General features: G+C 39.7%; 1 protein-coding gene and 1 long non-coding RNA gene across 5 annotated transcripts in view; one reads left to right on the forward strand and one right to left on the reverse strand.

Moving 5' to 3' along the window:
- Positions 1-333: 333 nt before the first annotated feature.
- Positions 334-27,790, forward strand: part of LOC133491047 (ephrin-A5b-like) — a 75,884-nt gene continuing 48,427 nt past the window's right edge. The window contains exons 1-2 of the mRNA XM_061801909.1: positions 334-784; positions 1,444-1,937. Coding sequence (XP_061657893.1) covers positions 1,813-1,937 — 125 coding nt within the window. The 5' untranslated portion in view covers positions 334-784; positions 1,444-1,812. The remainder of the gene's footprint in view (positions 785-1,443; positions 1,938-27,790) is intronic.
- LOC133491048 (uncharacterized) lies at positions 15,561-19,877 on the reverse strand. Of its 4 annotated transcripts, none has more exons than XR_009792336.1 (4): positions 19,457-19,877; positions 18,027-18,106; positions 16,166-16,761; positions 15,561-16,053 (listed from the first exon to the last, which is right to left on the reverse strand). It is a non-coding gene; the product is annotated as an uncharacterized LOC133491048 (long non-coding RNA). The 4 variants fall into 4 exon arrangements; XR_009792337.1 differs by having other exon boundaries at positions 16,166-16,716; positions 18,009-18,106; XR_009792335.1 differs by having other exon boundaries at positions 18,009-18,106.

A 27,790-nucleotide genomic window follows, 5' to 3' on the forward strand; every position in this document is an offset into this window, starting at 1 on the left:
CGCAACCTCAAAACTGTGAGGGAGACATGCGAAACACCTTTGCACTCTGCTGCGTGTGGTTCTAACACTTTTTTTCTTCCGTTTTTGAAACCTCACAAAATGAATTGGATACATTTTACGAAACAGAAATTTGTATGACATTCGAAGAAAGTTTAAATGAACCCAATCAGTAATCCCTTTCGTGAGGAAAATCAATGCAAAGGCTATTTGCGTCTTGTCACATGGTGTCATTTCCACGTCGACCACTGCGTGGCGCAGTGAGTCACGAGGTAAAAAGAGTTGCGCAGCGATGACAGATTTAAAGAAGAAAAAAACAACGATGGGAATATTCAATGCACCACCAGCAAGGAAAATAAAAAGGAACCACAAGGGAATAACGCAAAAAGACATGAAGATAGCGTGTGTGTGTGTGTGTGTGTGTGTGTGTGTGTGTGTGTGTATGTTGTGTGTATTGTAGAACTGAAAGCTTGTTCGAGTCGCTTAGTGTTGAAACCAAACGGCGCATGTAAAAACAAAAACTGTATGTCTTATCAATCATTCCACCAAAAGTGAACATTTATAAGATTCCAGCGTGGCACCCGTGAATGAGAAAATTAAGAAGAAAAAGGAACTTTGTGAGGGGGAAAAGCAAATAGAAAGGGGAGCCCTGAAAACAAAAACCGAACTTTATCTTCTTGTTGTGCTAAAACAAGGCTGTCAAAAGAGACTCGTTGTACTTTCATGTTTACGATGTGATCACTCCGGGAAACCGAGATGCACCCCCGTGACGAAGGGTGTTATTCTTGTAAGTGAACCCGCCGTCATTCAAAATGTAAAAGCACACGCTTGAAACTGTACGCTGCAAAAAGTGCTTTAGAACATTCATGTGCAACTTAATGGAGCCTGCATTTGACGGCCCTGTGGACTGTATGTCTTTAAAACCGCATTATTTTCTTTGGAAAAGCTCACATTTGAATTTGGAGACCCGGAGTGAGGGATTTTGCTACGGTAAGAACCAGTGGGATGCTGACACCTTTTGCAGTGGGCTTGTGTGTGTGTGTGTGTGTGTGTGTGTGAGAGAGAGAGAGAGAGAGGAGAGAGAGAGGAGAGAGAGAGAGAGAGAGAGAGAGAGAGAGAGAGAGAGAGAGAGAGAGAGAGAGAGAGAGAGAGAGAGAGTGAAAGGGGCTGAGGGAGTGGGGGGTGGACGAGAGGAGAGGGTGGGGGGTTGGTTGGTTGGGGTTTGCGAGCATGGCTGCAAGATCCAAATCGCACACTTGGTTTGATTCCTTCAGGTTGATCACACCGCTCTCGGTCGTGTGACGCACTCGTTGGACGTTCCACCGCGGAGACCGACCGTGTGCTTCTGCAAGATCGCGGGGTCGAATCCCATTTGCATCCACGCCTTCAGATGCTTGCTTGCTTCGTGTTACGCTGATGTTTTTTTTTTTTTTGTTGTTGACTAAGGTCGACCAGAGATCCACCGCTGAGGAGAATCCAACGACAATGGCAGCATAAGGACTCAATTTCCTCTCTTGATCTGCACACAGCGCAGCAGTTCTTGTGATATTCTGCGCTCACAAGCTTGCCTCCTCTCAGGGTATTTGGCTGCGCAACTGGAACGAACTGAGTTGACTTCCGAGAAATGAACTTTCTTTAACTTTTTTCTTTTTCTGAAGAATAAACAGCAAAGTTCTTCTTTTTTTTTGCGCAAGCGCGAATTTCGAGATTTCCACATGCACTAATTTTAAGAAGTGAACGGACTTTCAGCGTCCATCAGACTTCATCAGACTTCAATTAATCCAAGACTGTGGTCGCTTTGACTTCACCGCAAACATGCCGCTGGTGGAAATGATGTTCTTTCTGGTCCTTCTCGTCGGGTCGTGTGTGTCCGCTCAGGACCCCGCTTCCAAGGTGGTGTCCGACCGTTACGCCGTCTTCTGGAACCGCACCAACCCCAAGTAAGTGCTCCTCCGTCGGTTTTCCTAGCACAGAGCCTAGAACATGGCAGAGTTAAATATTGGCTCAGTCGCAGACAAAAATGACAACACTAAACAATGTTAATATACTGTTAATATGTTTGTAAATCCATTAACATGTTAATCAACGCAATAAGATTGAAATTGTAATACTGTCGCCCACCCCCCGACTCTTACTACGCGTAGTACGCATTTCCCATTCACTGCGCTCCTGAAAAGTCTGCACGTTATTAACGGCTGACTCGCAATACTTTTCTCTCTGCGCGCCTTTACGTCCTATTACACATTTAATAATGGGCTTTGATCCAATTCCACCTTTGAAAATCAAACACGCAAGGGGTGCGTAAAACACACAAGCGATCGGATGAGATGAGAAATAACGGCGAGACTCATCTCCTCTCCTGTCATTGGTATGGAAATGTCATATCTATCTATCTATCTATATCTATCTATCTATCTATCTATCTATCTATCTATCTATCTATCTATCTATCTATCTATCTATCTATCTATCTATCTATCTATCTATCTATCTATCTATCTATCTATCTATCTATCTATCTATCTATCTATCTATCTATCTATCTATCTATCTATCTATCTATCTATCTATCTATCTATCTATCCATCTATCCATCTATCTATCTATCTATCTATCTATCTATCTATCTATCTATCTATCTATCTATCTATCTATCTATCTATCTATCTATCTATCTATCTATCTATCTATCTATCTATCTATCTATCTATCTATCAGCATGTGTAACTTCAGTTTGTTGAGTTATTTTTTTTTTTAAATCCCAATAGTTCTCGCAAGTGGCTATGAAGGCTCTCTATTTAAATCTATAGTTGTCTTGAAATATAATTCCTGTATATGCAGAAGAACAAGACAGGTTTGGTGAAATTTGACATCAAACATCATCAGCAGCTGCTGCATGTTTTAACCAAGATGGCCATTAGCAGATCTTACTTTTTGGCCATACATTGACAGGATGTTAGTGATACAAATGTAAATGTGGTGGTAAGATCAAAGGGAGACGATGGGCTGTTAAAAGGCAAATATCTGTTGCTGATAACAGCTTTCAGTTCAACTCACTGGCTCTCGTCCTTCTTCTTGGCCTTCAAACCATTCCCAAGTCTGATTTCTTGGCTGCCATACACCCCCCTCCCCCCCCCACACACACACACTCTCTTTACCTCCTCCACCCGGCCCACGCTGGGACAAACAATAAGGGGGCAACGCAGGGGTACGGCCAGGACGCAGCATGATGCTGGGTGTTGTGAGAGATGCATACATGCTGAGGTCACACACTTGGTAGGAACTAGGTTAGGGCCAGGTTAAGCACCACGAAGGGGACTCGTTGTCAGGGTCAAAACTGCAGGAATACCGCCAGCTACTGGGGGCCAGTGACGGTTTCAGCACGGCACCCCGCCTGGGCTTTGTCTGGATAGAAAGGCAGCTAAATAAATGAGTAACTCTCAATGACTGCATCCCTTTCTCATTCATGACTTTAATCGAAATCTGACCTGAGCTGCATAATGTAAGCAAGGGGGCCATTCAAAAAGACGGCTTCCCTTCTGACCTTCAGTATTCCGTACATGCTTGTGTCTCTCGTAACCCTGCTGCTTAATGTAACCACAGTCGGTGTCAGAGCTCCGAAAACCTGCTGCGCTGGAGTCCCAACTTTTAGATGAGCTTTCTTACCCCCTTCTTCCGCTATCTCTACTGCATATTTGACCGAAGTGAGGAGGAATGGCATCCAGAGCAGCAGTCAATACTCAGCCATTCATGAAATTCCCTACAGGAGCACCGGATTTGAATTGCAAAGTGAAGTCGTGAAATATGGAAATACAACATTTTTTTTTTAGTTTAGATTGTTTCAAAGGGGGTGACAAAGAAGCCTTATAGTGAATTTTGATAAACATGCATCGCTGTTTGCGACGCTTTGATGTGTGGGAAAGATCTTTGGCTGCGCCGATGCGCGCTGCTGATAAGGCTCAGAGAGCAAGACTCAGCGTGCTAGAGGAGGGATTTACAACCCGAGGATGATTCAGCTCTCACCCAGCGTTTGAAAAGCTTCCACAATGACAGAAGAGCTCATAAAATTGAATGGACTTACAGAATTCTCAGTGTCTGGAATCTTTTTGAAAAGAATCTCTTGAGTTGATTGATGTGAAACCACATGTTTTCTTTTTTTACTCCAAATGCACCAAATATAGACTTTTTAGACTTCGCTGAACAATTTGTTCAGTACAAAAGCAGCAGGAAAGCAAGATTAGGAATTGTTTAATATGTTTTGCTTCCCTTTGCCGCTCAAGCGATGGATACTGTGTGTATTTCACTTGCTGTGCAGATTTTGAAATTCTGGAGATGGTGCTCGTGTGGAAATTTTTGTAATGTGGAAATTCAACTAAAAGCTCTCTTTAAAGATGTGTAAACATGCATAATCTCCAAGGATTGCTTTATTCTACCTTTCACAACCACACGTAAGTCCAAACGTTGTTGGTGCTAAAATGGAGATGTCAAATTTCCTTCATTTTGAAATAATCTACATTAATTTTGTCAGGTTTTGTTTTTGAGATTGCTAGGTCATGTAAACGGTAGTGCTGCGGAATGAAGAAACTCTACCTCCTTCAAGTTATTGTCTTAAGACACTGAGAAGTTTGGGAGGGAAATGAACAAAAACGGTAATGTAATAGCGTTGCGCAATGAAATTTGATGTGTTTCACTGCAGCCTCTAACGTAAATTTCCATGGTCAGTAAATAAATAAAGTAAAAAAGCCCACGATTTATCGTCAATATTTTAAAACACAGTCTTCTCTGACCAATGCAAATACTACTGAGATTCCTTATTTGTAGATGACAAAATGCGGGCTTGAAATGTTCTTTAAAATCCCAAAAATAACTTCACATAAATGACAGATAAAAAGATCTCTCACAACGCAAGTATTGTTGCAAACACGCAATTTGAGATCAGAACGGGTGGAAGAATCAAAGGTCATCTTTGCTATCTGACCTACTGCTTGCATTTATTCTTCATTCATTTGGTACAAAGTTTGAAACTTAATATTGCTTGCGCACCATTAGAAATTGGTACACAGACATATTTATCCCTTTCAAAGCAATGGAAACAAAAAGTGTCGCATTTTGTGGCAGGAACGCTCATGTGAGAAAAATGAGCCGCAGATGTTTCTTGTCGGCTTTGCCGTCTGTTTCCGTAACTGAACGATGGAAGAAATTGTGCGAGTGGGGTATTTGCTGCTGCTCTGACAAGGAGCTATTAGTGAATTCCCTGCTCACCCGCTATTTAGCTGCTTCATTAAAACCCGCCCGGGTCCATATGGTCTGCACCCAGGCGCTGATGTTGCCTTAGGTGTTTATTTGTTGCTGATAGGCGGGATCAACATGAGAATTCGGGGCCGGGTTCGGTTCCTAATCTCTCAAGCTGTTTGTGTCTCCAACGCCATGGAAACTGATACCCATCCTCATCAAAGAAGCTCATTGGGTGGGACTAACAAGATGACAGCTGGGCAGAGAAGGTATCTCGGAATTCTGTGAGAGCACCGTCACCCCAGGGGTTTTTCCTTAATCCCTGACAATTGTCGTCCAACCTTTCTGCAGCAGATGCAAACTAGTTACTCATCATGTAATCATGGAAATCTTTTCGGTGGGCTGGTTCATGTTTGATCAGTGCGTTTATTGACCTAAACGACCCCTAATCATACCCCGTTTATTCCCGCTGTCACTCTCAGTGCGTACTTGAGGTTTGTGTTTGTTTGTGTTCAAGTTAATACCCCGCAATTTGAAAACCTCAATATGACACTTGTCCACTTTTCCTCTCCATCGCGCAATGACCTCCGCTATTTGCTCTCCTTTTGCTGCTCTCTTTTTAATCTTCACTTAAAAGAACAATACTCCACTTTTCACTGGGTGACAGAGTGATATTGTGCTACTTTCCCAGTGGTATTGTGAGTTGGCCCGTTTGCATTGTTTCAAGTGTTTACCCTCGCTTTCCCCCTCTCAGCGTTTTCCCGGCTCCCTGCCGCTTGGTTCCGCTTGGATTAAAAACGGACACAAAAAGGCAACCATGTCCAAATATTGACTGGGTCTCAGGACCGAATCTCGCAGAGCACTAGTGTAGTCTGCCTGAAAGACTGCTATTGTTGTCTCGGCAGCCCGTAGCCAGCCTTACACTGTGCCGGCTGACAGACGGGGAAGGAGGAGACAGAGTAGAGCGTGCATGTGTTATCTGAGGTAGAGAAAAGGAATTATAACAGGGACAACACAGTCACAGGGCTGATGAGAGGAGCTTCCTTGGAAGAAGCCAGAGGCTATACGACGGGCCTGAGAGTCACAGGGTGTGGTCAGAACCAGTGTCTCCACTGAGAGGAAGTGTCACTCTCACAAGGAGGATCAAAGAGATTTAAATGAAGGCGATTTCCTGCCCAGGAGGGTTAGAAAGTATCAATAAGTGCAGGTCAAAAGGATAAAGTTTTTTTTTTTTTTTAATCATAGGTTTATCTTCCATTTTATTAACTGAGTGCAGGACCATTAATACCCCACACTGGGCTCCAGTCTCATAGGCTTCCAAATTAAAGAGTATCACATCTCACACGAGGAAAGATTTCTTGTAATGGATTGCAATACCCCACTTATGAATGAAAATCATGCTCAGTTTCCATTATGTATTTAAATATGTTTCTGACCGAAATAGAGTGCAGAAATCAATCTGTTTACATGTAACAGAACATTGTCCAAGTACATAGTCCATAATATTCCCACATCTAGTACCCACTGGCCCGATTCAAAATGTGATTTATTTTGCGTATCACTGTCACCGGTTTGTATCAAACTATTACCGCACAAGTACATATTTGTATCATCTTCCACAAGTATCCATGGCATCTGATAGATGTACTTCAAGAGAGTGAACCTAAAAAAAACGACTTAAGACTGTGAATTTCTGTCGCATTTGTCATGTCTGATTTGGATCTCCTCGCAGAGCGGGTATCAATGGTCCTGTGGAGATGCCGTCATTCCTCATGCTCTCGATGACCCCGCCTGCAGAGAGGGGCGACCCCGGCCCTCTTTTTTTTTACGCTCTGACTAATAAGGTGAAGCCCTCAGGCGGCTCGGCTTTGATTGACAGCAGCTAGGTTACGATTAACTGTGGCAAGAGTTCTGGTTTACAAAAACAGGACTTTCCTGTATCTTTTACAGCACGTTTTATGCATACAACTAACTGTATTGTAACTCAGAAAAACTTTGAAGACATGTTTCTTTTCTTCTTTTTCATTTGGACTTTTTTTAAGAAATCCCTGCAACTTTTTTGTATGATCCATGGATAGTTTTATGATTTTATTCACGGTCATACAAACAATCCCAAACTCCACAATCTTTCAAATAAAATGCAAGTTGCATCAAGAATTATTTTATTTTCCCTAAAAATGAAGTGACATCACAATAGGTAAAGGCAAACATGTGAAATTGCTTGACCTTTTCTGATGTGTGAACGCTCCAGTTAAGTTCCGCTGAGGTTTCAGTGCACGTGCAGGAGGCAAATTCTTCGTTAACGATCGGAGTCGCGTGCCGGTCTGCTGCAAAATCTGATGTTCAATTGAGCCTCTGGACTTAATTTGCACACTTTTTCTGTATTTATCCCAAGTACTTTTTTTTTTTTGTTAGGAATGCTGTGAGAAATGAAACACATTTTTTGGTTCAGTAACATACTGTAAATATTTTCCATTTGTTTGTAACTGGGCCGATCAGCAATGTAAGCATCCATTATTTTGAATAGAATAAGAACAAAATAAGAAAACTTTAAATATTTTGAAAGGAACTAAAAATCTTGGAGCATACTGGGATGACTGCAAATAAAAAAAGTAGTCCATTAGTTGCTTTATTGTTCATTGTTTTGTCTATACTACATAAAAAAAAGAAAAGAAAAATAGAACTGCAGTTGTTCTCAGGCAACGGGCAACACATTTTAGATCTACATTTGGATTTATAAAAACCATGTGTTGTCCATATATTACGAGAACTAATGAAATGTAAGATAGTTAAATCAACTTAAAAAAATCAAAGTTAAGTCCAGGATCAACACCTTATATCCATCCCTCCATTTCCCATTGTATCACAAAGGTTTTTATCAGTTATTCTTAGGACTATGATACATCCATACACAAAGTTGTCTTAAGATCAGTCCGCTGGAAAAAAAAAAGACTCAAAATGTTTTTTTTTTTTTCCTAGAAAATTTGTTATGCTCCCAAAAAGGTCTCTTAAGTCCCCCCTGTGTGTTGTGATAAGATATTGTGCGACTTTAGCTTTGTTCTGTTTGATATGCGCCCCAGTCAATGGATTAGCAGGATACTCTTCAGGTCTAATCTCAGTTTCACTCCGCTGCACAGAGATTCACTTTTCTGCCGTTCGAATCTCGCTGAGGCTTTTTGTTGCGTGCTGTTTAAATGTGAGTGGTGAAATGGCATCCCCTGTGTCTTTGTAGGGACCGGTGAGGGTATTAGCAAAGAGGCTCTAAGGGGCTTAAGAGGTCAGCCCTCCTTTTGTGCGGAGACACAAAACACTTCCTGTGGGACCCTTCACCCCTATGTGTTCCTCCTTCAGAAAGCCAGGTCCTGCCTGACCATTCACATTAATCAGTCTTAGCTCCTAATGACTGCAGGAAAGCTCCTAAAAAGTGCTCGCAAGAAGCTCCTAAAGAGCCACTAAGCTGCTAACAGTTTGCACAAGCCTGCTGCAACATTGCAGGGGAGTGCGCAGTATGGCAGGTCGTGTCATGGATCCCGGGACCCTCGCTTGATGCTCTCAAACTTGCAAAATGTTTGTTTAGAGGGACTCTGAAATCCTAAAAAGGGACGCAGTTCACCAACTACAATGACATACTTTTAAAGATACGTTGCGTGTTAGTTTTTAGATTGTAGAATCCAAGTTTAGTGATTGAGCCTATAGTACACCTTGATTTGAAAATGCATGAGATCTTGAGATCTTACAACTGGAATGCGCTCCTCTTTACATACACACTGAAACCTCCACATATATATATATATATATATGTGTATGTGTGTGTGTGCGCGTATATATATATATATATATATATATATATATATATATATATATATATGTTCCATTGCCCCGTGAACCTTGTGAGGATAAGCTCATAAAATGGATGGACGAAGGGATGTTGTATTGCTTCTATAATCTGCTGATTGTGTGTCTTTGACTGCATCTTTCGTGATCCGAAACATTTCTTGATTTTTTTTAACTTAACAATAAGTCTTTCCAAGTTTTGTCGTGCGTGATACTCGTCCCATGTTTTCTTTTAAATGCGCTCGTAACCATACGACTCCTTGCTGAAGTGACCATCAGAATGGATTGGATTATCTGAAATATGAATAAATACATGTTTAGAACCAATATGTATGGAAGGCATTATGTCTCCTATGTATGGAGACTTATGGAACACCCGATGGTTCAATTTACAGTTTAAGCCTCTAATTTTGCTCAGTGTGACACAATATAATTCTGTAAACTCCAACCACAATAAGAAACAAATGGTTAAAATGAATTAAATCCATACCTGCCAGTGCCAACACCAAAAGTTACAATCGGAATATTATCACTTCGGAGGGTTATTTCAAACTCAGATCACAACATAAGCTACTTATAGTCATTTCTACAGCAGAATTGTACTACAAGATGAAAAATACAGAGCTAGATATTTTTTTAGTTGGTGAGTTCAAATAAAATAATCAATCATATATATAATATATCTGTGGGCTTCTTGCATTTTACTCGGTTGACATGGAAAATCCTCTTTAGGAAAGAAATATTTCTGATGGTGAAACCCCTTTAAGGCTTTTCGTGTGTATCTTTCCAAGTTTGACTGAATAAACCACAGCTCATCGACTCTTAACGCATCATTTCTGATGTTCGGATTTCAACCCCAGTGCCAAACTTTAACATCACCGAAGTAGATTAATGTTGTAGTTGAGCGCCGATTGAAAATGTTGGACTCATTACTGAACACAAAGGAAATTCACAAACGATGATTTGTCAATGTCAGTTGATGATGAACTCGGGCTGACTTTGTTAGACCTTTCGTGACTCCTTAGCCCGTAGAAATTTTTCCTCCGGTAGGATTTCTGCTCACTTGGTGCTTTGCGACTTGTGAAATATTAACCAAGATCTTTGTGATCTCACGATAGCGCTCGGACTAACCTTCACACGCAACCAGCAGAAATCCAGGTCAGGACCGCCATGACTTTATCGAGGCCTCGTCATTATGTCGCCTTTTCTTTTTTTTTTCCTTCCACAAATACTTTTCCGGTCTGTTACTCTGATTGTGGGGATTAAATGGTATTTTTATCATTAAGCAATTGAAGCAGGGGTTGATTTGCTGAACTTTAAGACTGTTGAGTTCTCTTTCCATGACGACACGTCTGACTTCTCTTTGCCTTTTTCTCCACACTGTGTGGCGCCGCGCCCAGCTGAGCCCGCCATTTTCCAAAGTCGCCTCCATTTTGTCTCAGAGAATAGAAAGTAGGTTACGAATCTTGGGGAAATCACGTGGGCCATTTAAGATCTGACACGCAACCACTCCATCTATGAGTTACGTTTGAAACTTATTTAAGTATACTTGAAGTCTCAAATTTTCTGAGAAGTGATTTTTTTAATCTGGCAGTGTACATTTTTATCTTAATAGTTGGCATTATTAATAATTTGTTTGTGTTCCTCAAGATCTTGCTGTGTTTTCTTCCCCCAGATTTTCTTTTGAATTCCTTAAGTAAACATGTGGCACATTTTTTTCCAAAATGTTTCTTCCAGAAATATCCAGCACTTTTTATTGTCGTTATTCTTATGATTATATAGCCCATCAAAGCAACTTTAGCAACCTCACTTATTCAATAAAAATGTTAGTTTTATAATCATAGTTAAGATATATACATATACAGTATATATACATTTTATATGTTCTACATAAACTAACGATTTTTGGTGTAAAACAGAAGACACTTCAAATTTCATACATTACATTAAAAAGACAGAAGTGTATCAGATATGAATTACTAGTCTTAATAAGCAGCAAATGTTTAAGCTGCCAACTATATTATGATATGAAATGATGTAGCGATATAGTTTACCTGAAGTTGTCTAGACTTTTCGTTCATTCAATTTGCTTTTATTTTGGCAAATGTTTACACCACTCATGAAATGCACAGTTTTGGCAATAGTTGCTAGAATATTGATCTCCCATAATAACTTATTCTTTTTTTTTTTTGGGGGGGGGTGATGTCAGGTTACTTTTGTCAAACTAGCTCAATGGATTTTGTATAAGCTCAATTTGCTTATGTACACAGTAATGTGCCAGTACCTGGTTTGAGTTGGTACCGAGGTGCTCATATCAGCGGTCAGGGCAGCGGCACAGCGGCAGCACGTTGGGCTACGCTGTGAGCGCTCACGTCCATGATCCCCTTTTATGTCTTAGCTCCATCAGTGCCCGGAGTTATTCTTGTGCATAATTGATGGAGGGAGTTAGAATAGCAGAAGTAATGCGATGAGAGGGTGCAGCCAAGCGGAGCGAGGGATCGCGTGCGTGGAGCCGCAAACATTGCAGGGGACGAGAGGAGGGCATCTGGAGGAACAGGTCCCGGCGCTGAGTCGATACAGAATATGTCACGGCGTTAGCCAACCACAGCGGCCCGCTCTCCACCAATGAGAGGCCTCTACTCCAGCAGAGTACTACGGCCTCGGTCAGGAGACGCGTTAATTCTCAGATATATTGCTGCCTTTCTCTGCTGCGTTTTTGTGCCAGTAAAGCTCAAAAGTGGAAACTCAAAATCATTCACCTTTTACTCACAAATACTTTCGTCTGAGGACTGACCTTAAGGGTTGTTTTAGGCTCTATTTTCATCTTAGGGAATTCCTAAGACGCCTTTTCAGTGTGAGAGGTGACACGGGGACATCGCAGATTCCACAAAGAGAAGCTAATAGTTCAGCTAGCCGGTATTGTCTGTTGAACAAAAGAGACAATGTCACAGAGAACCGACCAGAGCACACAGGTTTCAGTTTCTGCTCATTTAAATGAAACTCTTGTGGGTTGTAGTTATCTTAAGAAAAAAATGCAACAGGAATGTTATGATCAATGAGTGATACTCTGTTCCCAATTTGTCTGAATTTGAGTAAAATAGGCTAGTAAGGAGGCTTTTTTTTTTAAATTAACACCTCAAATTACTATAAGTAACAATAACAGGCATCTCATTTTTGACAAATCACTTACCAGTATTTTTAGGTCTAAATGCAAACAACAAGAACAAAAAATACATTTAAAATAAATAAAGTATCGAAAATATTTCAAATTTAGATAGTGGAAGAAGGTAGTGTACTTTTACTTGTCTTCAAATAAACTAAAATAATTAATAGATTTGTTTTTTTCCCCCAGAAGTCGTATCGTTTATATTATTATTCGTAACAAAGTGATGAAAAAATAATTAACTTTAAGTCTAAAAGAGTAACAGTTACTCTAAGTTTGATATTAATTAATTGTAAATGGCTTTGCATATGTAGAATATTATATGTTGGATTATTATCTATCAAATAGGTGTACGGTCAGATTTTTTTTCAGAAAATGTGAAAATTTAAGTGTAACTGCTATTAAGTGAAATAAACTATCCTTGCATATTTTCTCCTAGCCGATAAATGAAGAAAAAATGAAATGAAAAATGCGCAGTGAAATACAAGGTTATCATGCTATTATTGTACATATCGTGATAATTAAATGGAAACATGCAAATAGTTCTTTTGAAAAAAAAAAAAAAAAAAACTATTGAAGAGTTCAACATCTGTCCAAGATAGAAATTTGAAATTTCCATGTGTCTTTCATGAGTGTCTTTCTGATGAACGTTTAATGTCCTCATTCACTATTGTTGAGGCTTGTATAACTTGTCCATGAAATGTTTGTTGTTTATTTGTTTCTTATTCATCATCCTGTATGTAAAATATACTAATACTAATAAATAGACCCAAGAGAAATGCATTGTGGACAGAGATAGTGTTTTTGCCCTAAACCGCTGCTCAGTTTAATTAAAAAAAAAAAAAAAAAAAAAAGCAGTGTAGTAGTGCAGACTTGAAAGAGCATTACTGTAGACAGTAGCTGGTGTCTGAAGTCAGTTGAGAAAAGCTGACTTGTCCAATAGGGCACTTAGAGGTCACTGGACCTTGACTCAACCTATTAAGGTCATAAAAGCAAACTCATAAAGATGTTTTATTTGTTCCCTGAGCATGCAGGCTGCTTAGGTTTCCATCAGTCGCCTTTATAGCTCACCGCTCATATTTCTGTCTCTGATCTCGCAGGAGAGGACGCAAAAGTTCAGTGGACTCAGTATAGGATTTTTGTATGCATTCCCAATAAAAAAAAAAAAGATACATACGAGTTAATTTTTGTTCATAGAAAATACTTAAGTGATAAAAATGTGCATTATTTTATTATTATTTTCATTAATATAATTTTATCAATGCTTCTTTAATTAGGTTGTAACATTTATTGTTTCATGAGAAATTGTAATGGCTGTAAAAGAAATTGCTAATTTTCTTTTAAATTAAATTTACGATATAATGTTGTAGACTATTTTTCATTTCAGCTTGAATATTTTAAAGGTAAACACATTTAAAATGATCAATTGAGGCATCTGTTTAAAATATGGTAACCAACATTTATGGGAGTAATACTAAAAGGCTTGCCACTGCACTTAAACATGACGTTAAAAATCATTTTTGAATGTAGATATCTTGATGTACATTAATTCCATATTTTCCAAAGAATGGGAAACTAATTTTTTCCATAAAATGTTATCAAATATGTAGATGTTGATTGAGTTTAACAGTTTGTTTTTAACTATTTGCCAATGTAATTTAATCACGTTCTTGTTTTTTATACTCGCAATCTTCATGCTAATGAATCATCTTGTTAGGTGGAAGTGTAAATAACGCTAAAACTCGTCATAGGCAAATATGTGATCTGAACGCTTGGACCACACTTTGATTGCACCATGTAGCACCAGCTTCTGGTTCTAGTTGTGCGATTTTCTCTCAGTTCTACGATTAGCAAAGTTCGGTCCTAGGTTTGACTTAAATGGGAGCAATTGATCGACCATAAAGATCCGCGTGGTCGTATGGCTGCTCCTCACGTTCTCGTGGTCCTTCCAGTAGTGCAAGTAAGGTCTAGACATATGATACGCTGTGGTTGTGGGGGCGCTCCAAGAAAACGGCAGCTAAGACGTCACACCCGTTTACCGTACGCTGAGCCACTCCTGCATAGAGGCAGGCCCTCTTGAATGTTTGCCCAGCAACCCAACAGACATAGATCGAAGGGGCAGCATGGCCGTTTGACACACATACGTATTCATACTATTATAAAATGTATTTATGATTTGAAGTCTAATTATTCACATTTTTAAGACCACAGTTTACATTTTTAACTAGCCAAGTTTTTTTTTTAAACTATTTTTTTCCTCACTGTCATTTATTGGATTTGTTCATATGTCTGAACGACAAATGCAACCACATATTCACCAGAGGAAGGTTTTTCAAATTTACTACATCATTGTGAAAGGTCTTTGTCATCTGACACCCAAAATATTCAAGGGGGGAAAAAAGATTACAGACGTTGAATTCTGGAAAGAAAAAAAAGTATGCAATATGCAAATAACTTCCCCTCACTTAAAGTGGGGGGAGATGGTGGGGGGGCATATTCTCACAAAGTCACCAATCAGAATTTAGTATGCAACCCTAAAAGAGCCAATGAGCCATGAAGCAGCTGCGCTGTCATTGGCCCGCTGAGGACGGATCCCCAAAACTACGGCAGATACACCAGGATAGAAATAAACCCACAACTCTTTTTGCTTGAATGGGGAAGGGGGGTAAGGGGGGCTAAATTAAATCTCACTACTTTCTTAGAGATGTAAAGCGAAAAGGCAGCAACTTTTTCTATAATTTGTTATTTGTATGAGCGATGTGTGCATCCTGTCAAGGATGTAGGTGACAAGGTTACATTTGATTCAAATGTCTCTTGGTATTCCCATAGCAATTCCGATTCCAGATCTGTCTTACACACACAGTCACACACACACACACACACACACACACACACGCATGCACGCTCTCATGGTGCACGCACAGATGTGCACACATATTCTCATGAGGAAAAAAAAAAAACAGCAAAAGAAACCAGAGACATTTTTATGTGTACTGTATTCATAGTAATATTTAAACACAACTGAACAAAAAAAAAAAAAATTTTACATTTTACTTTGTTCCTAATCGTTTTTTTTTTTAACATGCATCGTTGTATGAAAAGCTATTCTCACTGTTCGAATGCTTTTTGTGTATTTGTGAGGATAAAGACTGTTAAGTGTAGTTTTATTGTAATTATTGAGGTCTTGTCTAGTGATAAAAATGAAGTATTATCTTTATCTGTGCAAATTAAAAACCATTTAGTTTGATCATGTTCGGTTAATTTTCTCTGCTTGATCAATGTAAATATCAACATGGGAACCTTTATGAAACAATACAGCAAATCAAAGTGACAATTCTTCCAGTGGTTTTATTTCAAGTCACACGACTGTAGATTTAAAGCGTATAATTTCATCATAAACTTCTTTGATCCTCTCACATCAGTCTCAGAAACATTATGTAAAGATGAAGTGGCTTCAACATGTCAGTCATCTATTATACATAAATCTTTATATACATCTTTTCAAGGAATTCTTTTGTGTAGGATTTTCAAACAAGATTTTATTTCAAATATTCTATTCCACATTTAAAGATCAAGACGCACAAGGTTACTGCAATGTCCACAAAGCCGATCACGTGGCATTTTGCGTACTTTGCAGTCACTTACACTTCAGTGTCATGAAAGCAACATAAATCTAGCAAACAAGCACAATTGCCCTCTAGAATAAAAAAAAAAAGAGATTGCAATTTGAGTGGCGTGCATATACTCCACTCTCCTTGGCTGCAGTCTCGGTGCTGATTCCTGCTGCTCTGCCATTCGATATTACAGGATGAATCAAGCTGCTCGGTCTGAGAATTCAGTGCATTGAAGAAAAAAACAAAACAAAATCCTTAAGCCGTGACTGTTCAGCTGACTCCGCCAATTTTCACTTGTCCATGTGTGCGACATACAAGTACTAACCCTTATTCTAAGGTTTAAACTGCTGCTTGATGACACAAGGGGATCAGTTCCTCCACAGAGTTTGGACCTTTGCGTGACGTTTTTCATCTTTTAAATCAATTGACTGGTTCAGTGGACTGTTGAAGCTTATGCTTTGTCCTTTTCATTATTTCTTCCTTCATTTGTCAGCAAAGAACCAAGTTGTTTAAGACTGTATAGTAAACACAGTGCACTAATAACTGTATATTTGTGTGCTGACACACTGAACGGGCCGGTGTTACCGACTTTGGGAGATGGTGTGACACAAACAGCGTATGTGGCTGTGAACAGAGGAAAGCCCACATGGACCTGCGAGCAGGGTGTCATACGTTGATCCTGTAAGTCAGCTGTTTGATCATAAATTGTGGTTAATCAGCCATGCGACGGTTGGAATTAGGTGCAGCTTTTCATGTCTGAGTAAAAGTGCGGCTTGAGTCCAAAACGCTTTCTAGTTCAGCCGAGCAGATGCTGACAAAGGAGTGTAGTGGCGGCCTGTACCTGGAATGCAGCAGGGTTGAGGCTCCCCTTTCTTTCTGCACAACAATACGTTTGCCCCTCGGATTAACGCGTGCAGCAGACTGATGAAAAATCAATACATATTTGAATATGGGTTGATATAAAGCATGGATGAGCTAGAATGCTTCTGTGTATGGTGGTATTTATTTAGTTTTTTTAGACTCACTTGGAATTTATGTAAGTCGATCACAGACCTTTGCCAAGGCCAAACAATTCTGATTTGAAGTAACGCCAAAGTCCTTCTAATATGGGTCATTTTCTTGGAATTTGATCGGTATTGCCATGGCCTACTGAATTTCCATTTGAAAACCTATTTAAATTATATGAGTATTTGAATTAGTGGCTGCTGTTATCCATCATGAGGTTATAATTGTTTCGAAGAAAAGAAATATTGTAACTGAATATTTTTCAACCTTCTAACGCCAAGATGTATTTCCTGTTAGGTGTTCAAAATTAAATTTCATGATTTGCTGAAGAGGGCAATTTAATTTTTGGACTTAATGGATTTTTCTCCTGTTGCTTAATACGCCTAGCATTTTAGTGCCTTAGAGGTTCTTTCTTTAGTTTTGGTTCTTTTACAAACAGTCCTCCTTTGTCACTCAAAGCTGTCTTTACCATTAATGCCGTTAGAGCGAGCCTCGTTATGTTGTTGCAATACACCAGAGGGATCTATGAGTTGAAGGTAGGATAAGGTGTCCATTTTGTATTCACGCAATAGCAGACAGCAAAATAAATGGATGTGAGTGAGTAGCACCGACTGCTGGAGAAAAAAAATTCTTGTGTGTTTTTACACACTTGGCCATTAAAGCTTATTCTGATTAAATGTCTTTACCCTTTTATCATTGTATATTGATAGGAGTATTGAGCAGTTAGAATCATTCATGTGTTTGTGTCTGCAGAATTTAAGGGGCAACACATGTAAATTTTGTGATTTTTTTTTTAATGAAGATGTGTCCCTTAAACAAGATGCACTTTTTTTCTTTGCTGTTGTGCAAGAAATGCATTTCAACCGCAATATGGTTTGTCAAAAGGATTGCCTTCACTATTAATACCTAAAATTTAAAATCGTCAATAACTTAGAAAAATATGACTTTGAATGTGGTTGTTTCAACTTTGGAGACATTAACCCGTACAAAACCAAGGCAGCATAAAAAAAAGTTTACTTTGATATTTTTCTTTCCATTTGTTGTTCTAACTATATGAAAATGACTCATTTTAAGAAATGCATTTGAATTTTATCATCAAAATGCCCCCCAAATTATACAATGTTACCAAATGGGATTTATACAGTATGTAATGTTATACATACCTGTAAAAGGTTTCTTACTTGGTCATGGTTCCACTCCTCTTAAAGGTTTTTGCAAGAAACTTGAAAACTTGAAACACTTGAAAAACACTTGTGTAATCCTAAAACAAGGAAGAATAAAGTTTCTTAAATTTTGAAAATAATTTCCAAAACATTATATCCATTTAAATGTTCACGGTTATTGTCAAATTTGTCTGGGATGCAGCATCTGCTCGGAAAATCGAACTTGCGGCTGTTCGTTCAAGTAGCTATTTCACAGGCCAAAAGCTTCTCCTGCTCAGACACTCCCAGATGAACAATGAAAAAAAAAGAAGATATGTAATTATTATTAGGCAGAGTCAAACAGGCATTTCCATATTTGTTAGTTATGCAGCATGAATGCTTGCACATCCAGTGTGTTTCATGTTTTTAAAAGATCATCTGGACTCACAAAATCCAAAACCGCTTGGTCAGAGAGTGCGGTTACCAAGAGTTTGAAACCCACATTCCTAAAATGGTCCAGTTACATCCGCTGTGGTGCAGCAAACACTGATCTGGCTTCCATTTGCACTCCAGGGGTGCATAGTCTGGATGCTGCTGGCCATGTGACCAACATAAATAGTGTGACATCATACCAATATGACACAGTGCAAAGATTTAATGACTTCAGAACATGTCACATAGCATGTTATAACAGGGGACAAAAAGTGGAAGAGAAGAAAAACTTCATCCATACTGATATGGATCTGTTATTTAGGTACTGTTCACTTGAGAACTCACTGGAGAATAAATGTAAAGCGAACACATTAATATCCTTGGCTGAAACAAGAGAATACATCATGGGGTCAAACTACGAGTGGGCTCGAAATGTAATACGTATGTCCTTTGTAGATGGAATTACCCATGAGGGGTAAAAAAGATATAGTAATTCCAACTATAAAGGACATATGTATTACATTTTGACAAATATTTTTATGCTGTATAGTTTTACTTTTTTTAAAAAAGCAAATATAACAGATTCAAACATGGGAAAATAATGTTTTCATTTGTTAACTACCTGAGGAGAATAGATTTCTTTTTGAAAGTGCTAGCAAAGGGAATGTAAAACTTTGTCTGGTGCATGATACGTTGTATTAGGATTACATTTTAGCACCACTGAACAAGATGGCGGGAGTTTTCTGCTACATTTTTTCACAATCATGAGCTGCCTTCATCCAACTTGTACTTGATGAGCAACCGTTTACCACCCTCAACTAGTACAGCTTCGTCGTCACATTCAGTTTGGGATATTTGGGATGAAACTGTATTGCCTTCAAGAACCTTTGCTTTTATTTGTATTGCTATGACAACACATACAATAATAGGCCTTCATGTATTCACCTTTTAGTTCGCTATACTGCTTATTTGAGTGAGAAATATTATGAAATAACATGCAATGCTCAGGTAAATGCTTTAAAATAAAGCAGACTCACCCAACATGGCATGTCCGGTGCACGCCGTGCCCTCCCCACCAATGTTTCGTCTAGCGCCCTTTTGTTCCGCTCCAGAATGGAGTTGACGCGTGTGAATCCAAACGTGATAGCGGAGGGCTCGAGAGTTCATTATTTGTGGCTTGTTCTCACGGAGCGAGCGAAAAATCATTTCTTTGTGCCTTGGAAGAAACAACCTTCCTCTGACCTCATGGTTTGCGTAGTATAATGTCAAAAGACCTGAGGTTTGCGTGGCATAGCCACACCCACTCTGTGGTCTCCAGCCTGGGTCCCTCTGTCTCACAGAGGGAATGAAAAAAACAACCTTATTGTAAACAATTTTTGGCTTCCACCTTTTATCCCACACTAATTGGACATTGGCTCCTCAAATGGTCTTCCATGGCCACATTTATACATGTTCAGTACACCTCCAAACATATAATCTCCAATTAGGCCTTCTTTTAATAGCACCATAAAGATTCCTACCATGCTGTGGCGATTGCTGTGATGCGTCACAGTGCTGTATCAAGAAAAGTCCAAATTATTATTTTTTTTCAATATCCTCTCTTCTGGTTGTCACATCTGTCCTTAAACATGTTCAAATTCAGCTCTGGAGATCTGTTCCTTATGATTTAAAGGCTAACCCATGGCAGACTGACCCAAATGAATCTTTTGGCTATTTTGATTATAATTCCATGTACTGTAATGTATGTAGTTCTGGTGTTGTGTCCGTTTCTTCCCATCACAGTCGCCACCACAGTCTTTCTTTCTCTTATCAAAGGCAACATAGTTTTTTATTAAGGATTATTTATTTATTACTATTATTGGAGGGGTGCAGTGAATGTATTACAGTGTCTGTTTGGATTTGGAGATGTGAGTCTACTACTGGGTCCGCCATCGCAACACAATCAAACAGAAATTTTTATGAGGCACTAGACATAAAAATCATAAAATGCAGAAGCACAGATGTCGTATTTCAGGATTTTTGTCTTCTGTTTCTGGGAAGTTTTTCATTTTGATACATCAATTATGTTGCCAGTTGTCTCAATCACAGAGATTCATTTTGTTATTATTTTTAATGATGCTCAATAATGAAGCAGAATGTCTTGGCAAAGATTGAGTTGTGTCCGCGACAGCTGCCAAACTTTACGCTACAAATGTTCCCTTTCGGCATGGATGCATAGTAAGCCAGACTCTGTCAGATGGATTAATGGAGTTTGGATTGCAAAAAAAAAAAAAATCCTCCAAACTGTGTGACATACAATAGGCCACTTTAACCCCTTGAGCCTCGAACCGCTCGACAAAGTCCATGTTTTCACGAGGCTGGTTTGTATCTCCATCACACCCCCTTCATCTTTCCATCATGTCCCACTTATGTGTAGCATTGCTGTAGCACATTTCAGCGAAACTTTCATGGGAAATGGCCGCCTCTTCGGTGGAGGAAGAACTGTTAATGGATTAAGTGGGTGCTCTTTCCCACCCGAGGGCCAATCCTCTCGTATACCCCGGTTTATTCAAGTTAAAGCGCAACACCCCACCCACCCCCTTAATCTGAATGCTGGTATATAGGCACGGCCAGCGTAGCTGAGATTTATACCCTGGTCCTCTGCCATGAACTTGGCTTTCCTGCCCCTCTTCACCCCATTCATGTCAGCGGGCCATGGCATTCTTCTTGAGCTTTTTAAGTGTGTTCACTTTGGATGGCGATGAAAGGAGTAGGGGGAACATGGGATCCTAAATCACTTAATGAGGGGAGACAGGGAACGCTTTTGTCCAGCTTGTTCTTTAGTTGCGTCCAGCCAAAGGCCTCTAACGGGCTCTGACACCTCGCGCTGCTCCAGACCTAAGTGTGCGTGCGTGCGTGTGTTTGTGTGTGAGTGTGCGCGTGTGAAATTGTGCTGGTAAATCGCCAGCATCCCTTCAGCTGTCAGCTTGTGCGTCCATCCAATTTTTGCTTTGCGTCTCAACATTTATTCGCATTTCCTAACGACGTCATCTTATTTGTTTGGTCTCCGGGCAGCAGGAAGTGTATTTGTGATTGTGGTTGAGGGTTAAGTGGGAGGCGGTAAGAAGCTGCACAGTGTATAAAGAAGGACGGCGTCGCTCCCTGCGGGTGCTTGGCCTTGGCTTGCAGATAGCATTTGAGCATGTGCTGACTGAGCTGGGGAATGAGGGCAAAACCCGAAGGGGAAGTACAAAAAAAAAATGTTTTGTCTTACCTCGTTCTTAAAACATACAACACACAGATTATACAATTTGCTTGTTTCAAAACTGCAGAAAATACACAGTGTTATGTATTCATCATTGTCAATCCTTTCTAACTAAAAAAAAACATTAAAAATGATTTACTTGACTCATAACAATTATATGAAATATATATACTTTGACTTAAGCAATAGAAATACAATAGTATCGAATTATGTCAGAGATATATTTCCAGGAATATACCGCACAGGGCACATTGAAATAAACAATCATTCACACTCACATTCACACCAATGGGCAATTTACTCTTCAATTAACCTACCACGTGTGTTTTTGGGAGGTGGGAGGAAACCGGAGTACACAGAGAAAACCCAGGCACACAATAGTACAGTACAGCAAACTCCACACAGGCAAGGCTGGATTTGAACCCGGATCATCAGACCTGTGAGGCAGATGTCAGATTTTTCCAACATGTCGCTAAAGCACTACTTTGGCTAAATTCAGTATAAATGGATGCCACGTTGTCGGCAATGTTCAACTCCATGATTCCCTTCAAATGATTTTTTTGTCCTTTGGAAAACAATGTGAAAATGTTTCTTTGGTCTGTTTTTTCGCAGGAGTTAAACTTGCTGGTCACTTAGTTAATTAATTGTCACTAAAGCGATAGGAAAAGTCGATACAATTAGCAACCACATCACTAAGTAAAATGCACTGACTACATTTGTAACCTAGTTTTTGATTGTTTGTTACCGTGTTATTAGTATCAGCAATGAACGACAGAGCAATGTGCTTTGAGCTCCGGAATGTGTTAAAAAATCGCTTTGACAAATAAATATTATTTCATCAACAAAACCCTACTGCAATATGCAGTCAACATGGTTGGACGATCACGAAAAACAATTTCATACTTTGCACTGCAAGTTAGATTGGTCGGTGGACAAGCAAAATGTGTACCGCAATTATACTCCAAATTGTGTCAGAATAAATGTACACTTTCCTGCAGAAGCATTCAGGGCAAACACAGTTTGTGTCTACCACACGCGCATGTTACGTTTTAAGAGACGATTGTTTTCATTCTTTACACAGGAACAATGCAACAGTTGTTTTCAAGAACTTGAACTTTGAAACATCTTTTCCAAGAAATAGTTTCCCATAGCATTGTTGGCTGGAAAGGCATCAGGCAGGCTGAGACAGTCGTAGCTTACTTTGGAGTGAAAGGCCTCCCCCATCATGACTCACTTCTCACCCTTGGCTTCCTCCACCGTTACATGAAGACTTGCTCTTCCTCACCCGCTGCTCCACATTTCTCCAGCCGTGAGGTGAACTGTTCCCCTTCTGGTGTCCCAGCCATCGGCAGTTAAGTCTATTCACCTGAGTCTGGTCTCAGTCACGCACTGACTGCGCTCACCACTCTCCCTTTCACTCCCCCCTCCCCTGCTTTTTGCCAGTGCCTTAGGTGCACATTAGCACAATGATGGATGTGTGGATTTGACACTTTCACTGGTACCTCTCTCAGTTTCTCAGTCACATACTCAACACACACGCACATGCACGTGCAGACTGGCTCATGTTTAGTTACACAATCTCCTCTCATGTTTTTTTGCTTGTCCAACAAATGAGTTTTATGAAGGCCTCTCCAACAAAAGTGGGCCCGGTGTGGGAACCCTGGCACCACACTGTCCCTGCATGAACCATTAACATATCAGCTGTGAACAGTTGTTGCCGCAGAGCTGCAATGCGTGCATGTGTATCTGCATGTGTGTGTGTAATCATGCCCTGCTGCCGCACCCTTTAAACCCAAGATTTATACGGAGCTCTCCATTTAGCTTCGCTGCTACCACTTGGCTGTGAGACGTCATTGCTCTTTTCATCTGGCCAAAGTCCGGTTCCTTTCGCTGTGCTCTAAAACAAGAAGAATGCCCTGAAGTTCCCACGGTAAATCACATTCCCATTAACATTTCAAGCATCCTTTTGAATGCAAACCTACATCAGCACTGCATTAAATGCTATTTAGGACGGCCACCAATGTCATCTTATGTACAATTGTAAGCACCAAAGAAAGGTCTAGCTGCATATATCAAGCATTCAAGACATTTGGCAAAAGCAAATGGAAAAAATAAAATTCAAATGCGTAAAGAAAACATATAATGGAATATGAACATATTATATGCTAGTATTCAGATAGTTGTGTGAGCTGTCTATTGGGTATTTGACAGAGGGGCTTTGGCGAAGTTTCTGTTACAAGAAACCACACACTAACAGGCACATGTCTTTTGGGATGATGTAGTGGGGCCTCCCTCAGTAAAAATACAACTAGATGCTTTTAAAGTCTTTATGGACACTTCCTTTTTTTCATCACACTTAATAATAACAATAGTAGTCTCTCTCTGTATCTATCTATCTGCTCATCCGCCCGCCCGCCCATCTGTCCATCTGTTTCGTTTGTTGGACGGCTAGCTAATGTAAATAGCCAGACGTTATGAGATACCTACTATCTATTTTTAAACTGTCAAAAAATTTATAAATAAAAAGACATTTTCACCCTATTAGTAGACAGTAAGTAGAACAGCAAGGAAAATAAAAAAAAATGATATTAAATTGCAGACCTTCACCCACTTCGACTCATTCTGTTAAAAACAGGTTTGCTTCAGAAATAACCTGGAACAAATTCTCACTGCAAAACTGTCAGTCAAAAACATCAGTTGTGTTCTGCTTTTTGAGTTTTTTCACTCAGATTTGTATCACAATCACCACAGCCTCTAATATATGACTGATGCTCTCAGCAATTGAGGAAATACTGTAAAGCAGGGTTGCCCAGGCTTTTTCTTTTTTTTAGAATGAACAATAATGAAATAGAATGACCAAGTCACAAAGATCTACCCACTACAAAAATGCAAAACACATTTTTTTTAAAGTATATTGAGGATTCGTTATGTGTAAATGGGTGTTTGTGTGCCTTGCATAACTGCATGAGCCGATATTATACAACATAATTAACTTTGAACGTTTTTTGTAACTATCAGAGTTCACGTGGATGATCACTAAACAACATACGGATAAAAATGCATACCTGGGGTGTGTCACTCGCGTCAATGGATTCGTCCAATTGCAGTGAGAAACACTCACAATCTCCGATGTCCTTCCACACATCACCCATGGCTTCACAGCCCCTTTACAGCTGTTGAGATTTTATTGAAGATAATACTGTATTTCCTCCTTATTCTTAAAAGATCGTCTTGGAAGGAGTTCTTGTTATTAACGATGATGTGACGAACCCGGAAAGGACTCTTTGGTGGTGGCTTTCGCCGTTGAACTATATTGTGTGAAAAGTGACTGCTGTGCGCCCAATTGGGATTTTAATTCGTTCACTTTTCTCATTCTTGGCTTGCTTTTCGGTAGAATGTCGGTGTCGTATTTTCCATAAACAGTTCTAAAATGCCGTTCCACATTTCACTACACTGTCAGATGAGGCAAACGCACTTCGAAAATGACATTGTGAAAAATTTGTTCGCCTCCCATTCCGTATGAAAGTGATACGTTTTTATCTTCTTTACTGCAGCATCCATACTCATGTTTGTTAAGATTTAACTCACTGACAGCATGTTTCCCTGTACTGTCGTTGTTTGCACATGTGCGGTGAGCTAAAGTTAAAAAAAAAAGATACGGCTGATGTCTTTTTCTTTTTTTCTCGGCATGCCGTCACGATCGACCGAAACTGCTTCGCGATCGATGCAATGAGCACCCCTGCTATGCCCACTATTGGAATGTTTTTGAGCACTAAAACATCCCGGTATGTAAATCTTGGCAGATATATTTTTTCCATGGACGCGTTTATTTAGTTAAAACCCCATAATATAACATCAATGAGTGCAGACGTGGTGGACATTAATCCTAACTAAGTCATTGTATTTATAGTGGTCATACAGCTCATTAGAACAGTATCTTAAATGTTTAGGCTATACCATACGACAGTCCAAGCCAAGTGTCAAGATGACATGAGAATCCCCAGCTCAGTACCAGACTATTATTCTGCTGGTTTTAGTAATGACATGAGTTCCCTTAAGCTTTCAAATTCATCGTCATCATCTTTGTGCAGCTTCTCTATACAACCAACCATTCCCTTGTAGTGCATTCATACATAAGTACAGAATTATTTAGCTGCCATACACATGGATTCCCACTTGAAGAAACTACGTACACTACAAATAGACATTGTTTACTTTGTTTCACACTTTGTGTGGACATTGAATGGGGCAACTCGATCAAGTACGAGACCATGAGAAACCTCTGACATGAAAGCCAACGTCTGCACACCAAAGAAAATTCTGCTGACACCTAATCACATAAAAAAAGAGAGAGGGCTGAAAAAAAATCTGTCCAAGCTCACAGCAACGCTGCGGGTTATCTTGAAGGAGCGTAACCTTTGTGACATTGATAGGATTTTACTCTAAAGATGGTGTTTTTGTTGTGGGCACCAGCACATACAACTTGACCAACTTTCTTTGAGTACTTTTCTTTTGGTTTTGTGGATACAGAGGTGATGGATGTCACATTGCCTTCTCTCTATGTTCTACCAGACTTGCCTTAAAGGACCTTTTGAAGAAACAAGCAAAAATTGATGAAATCTAAAATTAAAATTATAAAAAAGAAAAAAGGTCTGTGGGATTCTCTTTTCCGTTTCCCACAGCCGCACAGAGCTTTATCAACACTTCATATTTTACATGCAGTAAAACCTCCCGTGAAGATGTGGTTCTTTATAATTCATGTTGCTGAACGGCGACCATAGACCTGGATGTCAGAGTTGGGCCATAAAGGCAACAACTGAAACCAGTCACTTCTCTTCTCTCACACTTTTTCTCATCAATGCTTTGCGTTCTGATTTTCTGACAGAGTTTTCTCATGTAAAGCCAAACATATGATTCCTGTTAACCACTGCGTTTTACCATCACATAGAGTGAAGTCTCGTCAGTGGCCTAAAGCAGCAGGGGAGGGAGACACAGACAATTCTGTTTATTTTATTACCTAACTACGCAAAGTGGCAGTTTTGGGGTTGGCTCAGCAAGGTCTGCTTGATGAGGTGCTCAAATCAAGGGGCCAACCCTTGGGTTCTGTAAGGGTCTCTATAAGGGTTCAATTCTTATCACTGACAGATGTTGGATAGGGAAAGATGTAAAAAAAAAAAAAATACACAGTAGAACATTTAAAGTGGGACTGACATCCCTATAAACATTCTAAAATAGATATTGTAATGAAAAATACATATAACAGTATTCCCTTCAATGTCCATACGGAAAAAAAAAAGTGAGCGGAGAGCACGTCATCCATCCACAAAGTTGCACAATTGAGTGTCCCTCGACATCCAAGTGGTCGCCATATTAGTCGCGTCCTCTGTCCTTGACGTCATCGTCACTTCCGCCGTTGAAAACGCGCAGAGCCTGCTACTATGGAATTCCAAACAAAAGAGATATTTGCATTGTCGTCGGTGTCCCTCGCCAGGCACTGGTTTCACTTTTTGCAGTCAGGTACTCGAAAAAGACAAATATGAGTCCTTCAGCAATGTGTCTTCATTCAGTCGACAACAAATAGAACATAGATAGGTGACTTTGAGTGAACTGGGGATTACTGTACTCTGGTGACGATATCTTGTTCTTCTTTTAATGAAGTTAAGCCTTCCAACTTAACTGATATGAAGCTCTACTGCTCAAAAAGGATTTGTTTTGACTTGAATGCTCAGTCATGCTTCAAATGTGTCGTTATGCACCAGATCTCATCTTTCATCTATAATCGTTCCTGCCCCAACTCTGCTGCTATTGTACGTGTGTGTAATCGTGTATTTGTGTGGGTGCGTGTTTGAGTGACAATTTGACTTCTAAATTTGGCAACATATGCGCTAATCTTACTTTAGAGACCATCGGTAATAAAACACGCCAGCCTACACCCTACGGAGTTACATGACTGCTTGCTTGTATCTGACTGTAGCGGTTATCGATGTGATTAGGTCCGAGCGGCTTGTAAGTGGAAAAACAATAATAAAAAAAGAAATCTATAGAAATTGCGTCTCAATTCTGAGCCATTGCTGTGGAGCCAGAATACAAAACAAAGCAATGATCAATAAATGTAATGTTACTTTAT

Source organism: Syngnathoides biaculeatus, chromosome 17 (assembly GCF_019802595.1).
Source record: "Syngnathoides biaculeatus isolate LvHL_M chromosome 17, ASM1980259v1, whole genome shotgun sequence".
NCBI classification, from domain to species: domain Eukaryota; kingdom Metazoa; phylum Chordata; class Actinopteri; order Syngnathiformes; family Syngnathidae; genus Syngnathoides; species Syngnathoides biaculeatus.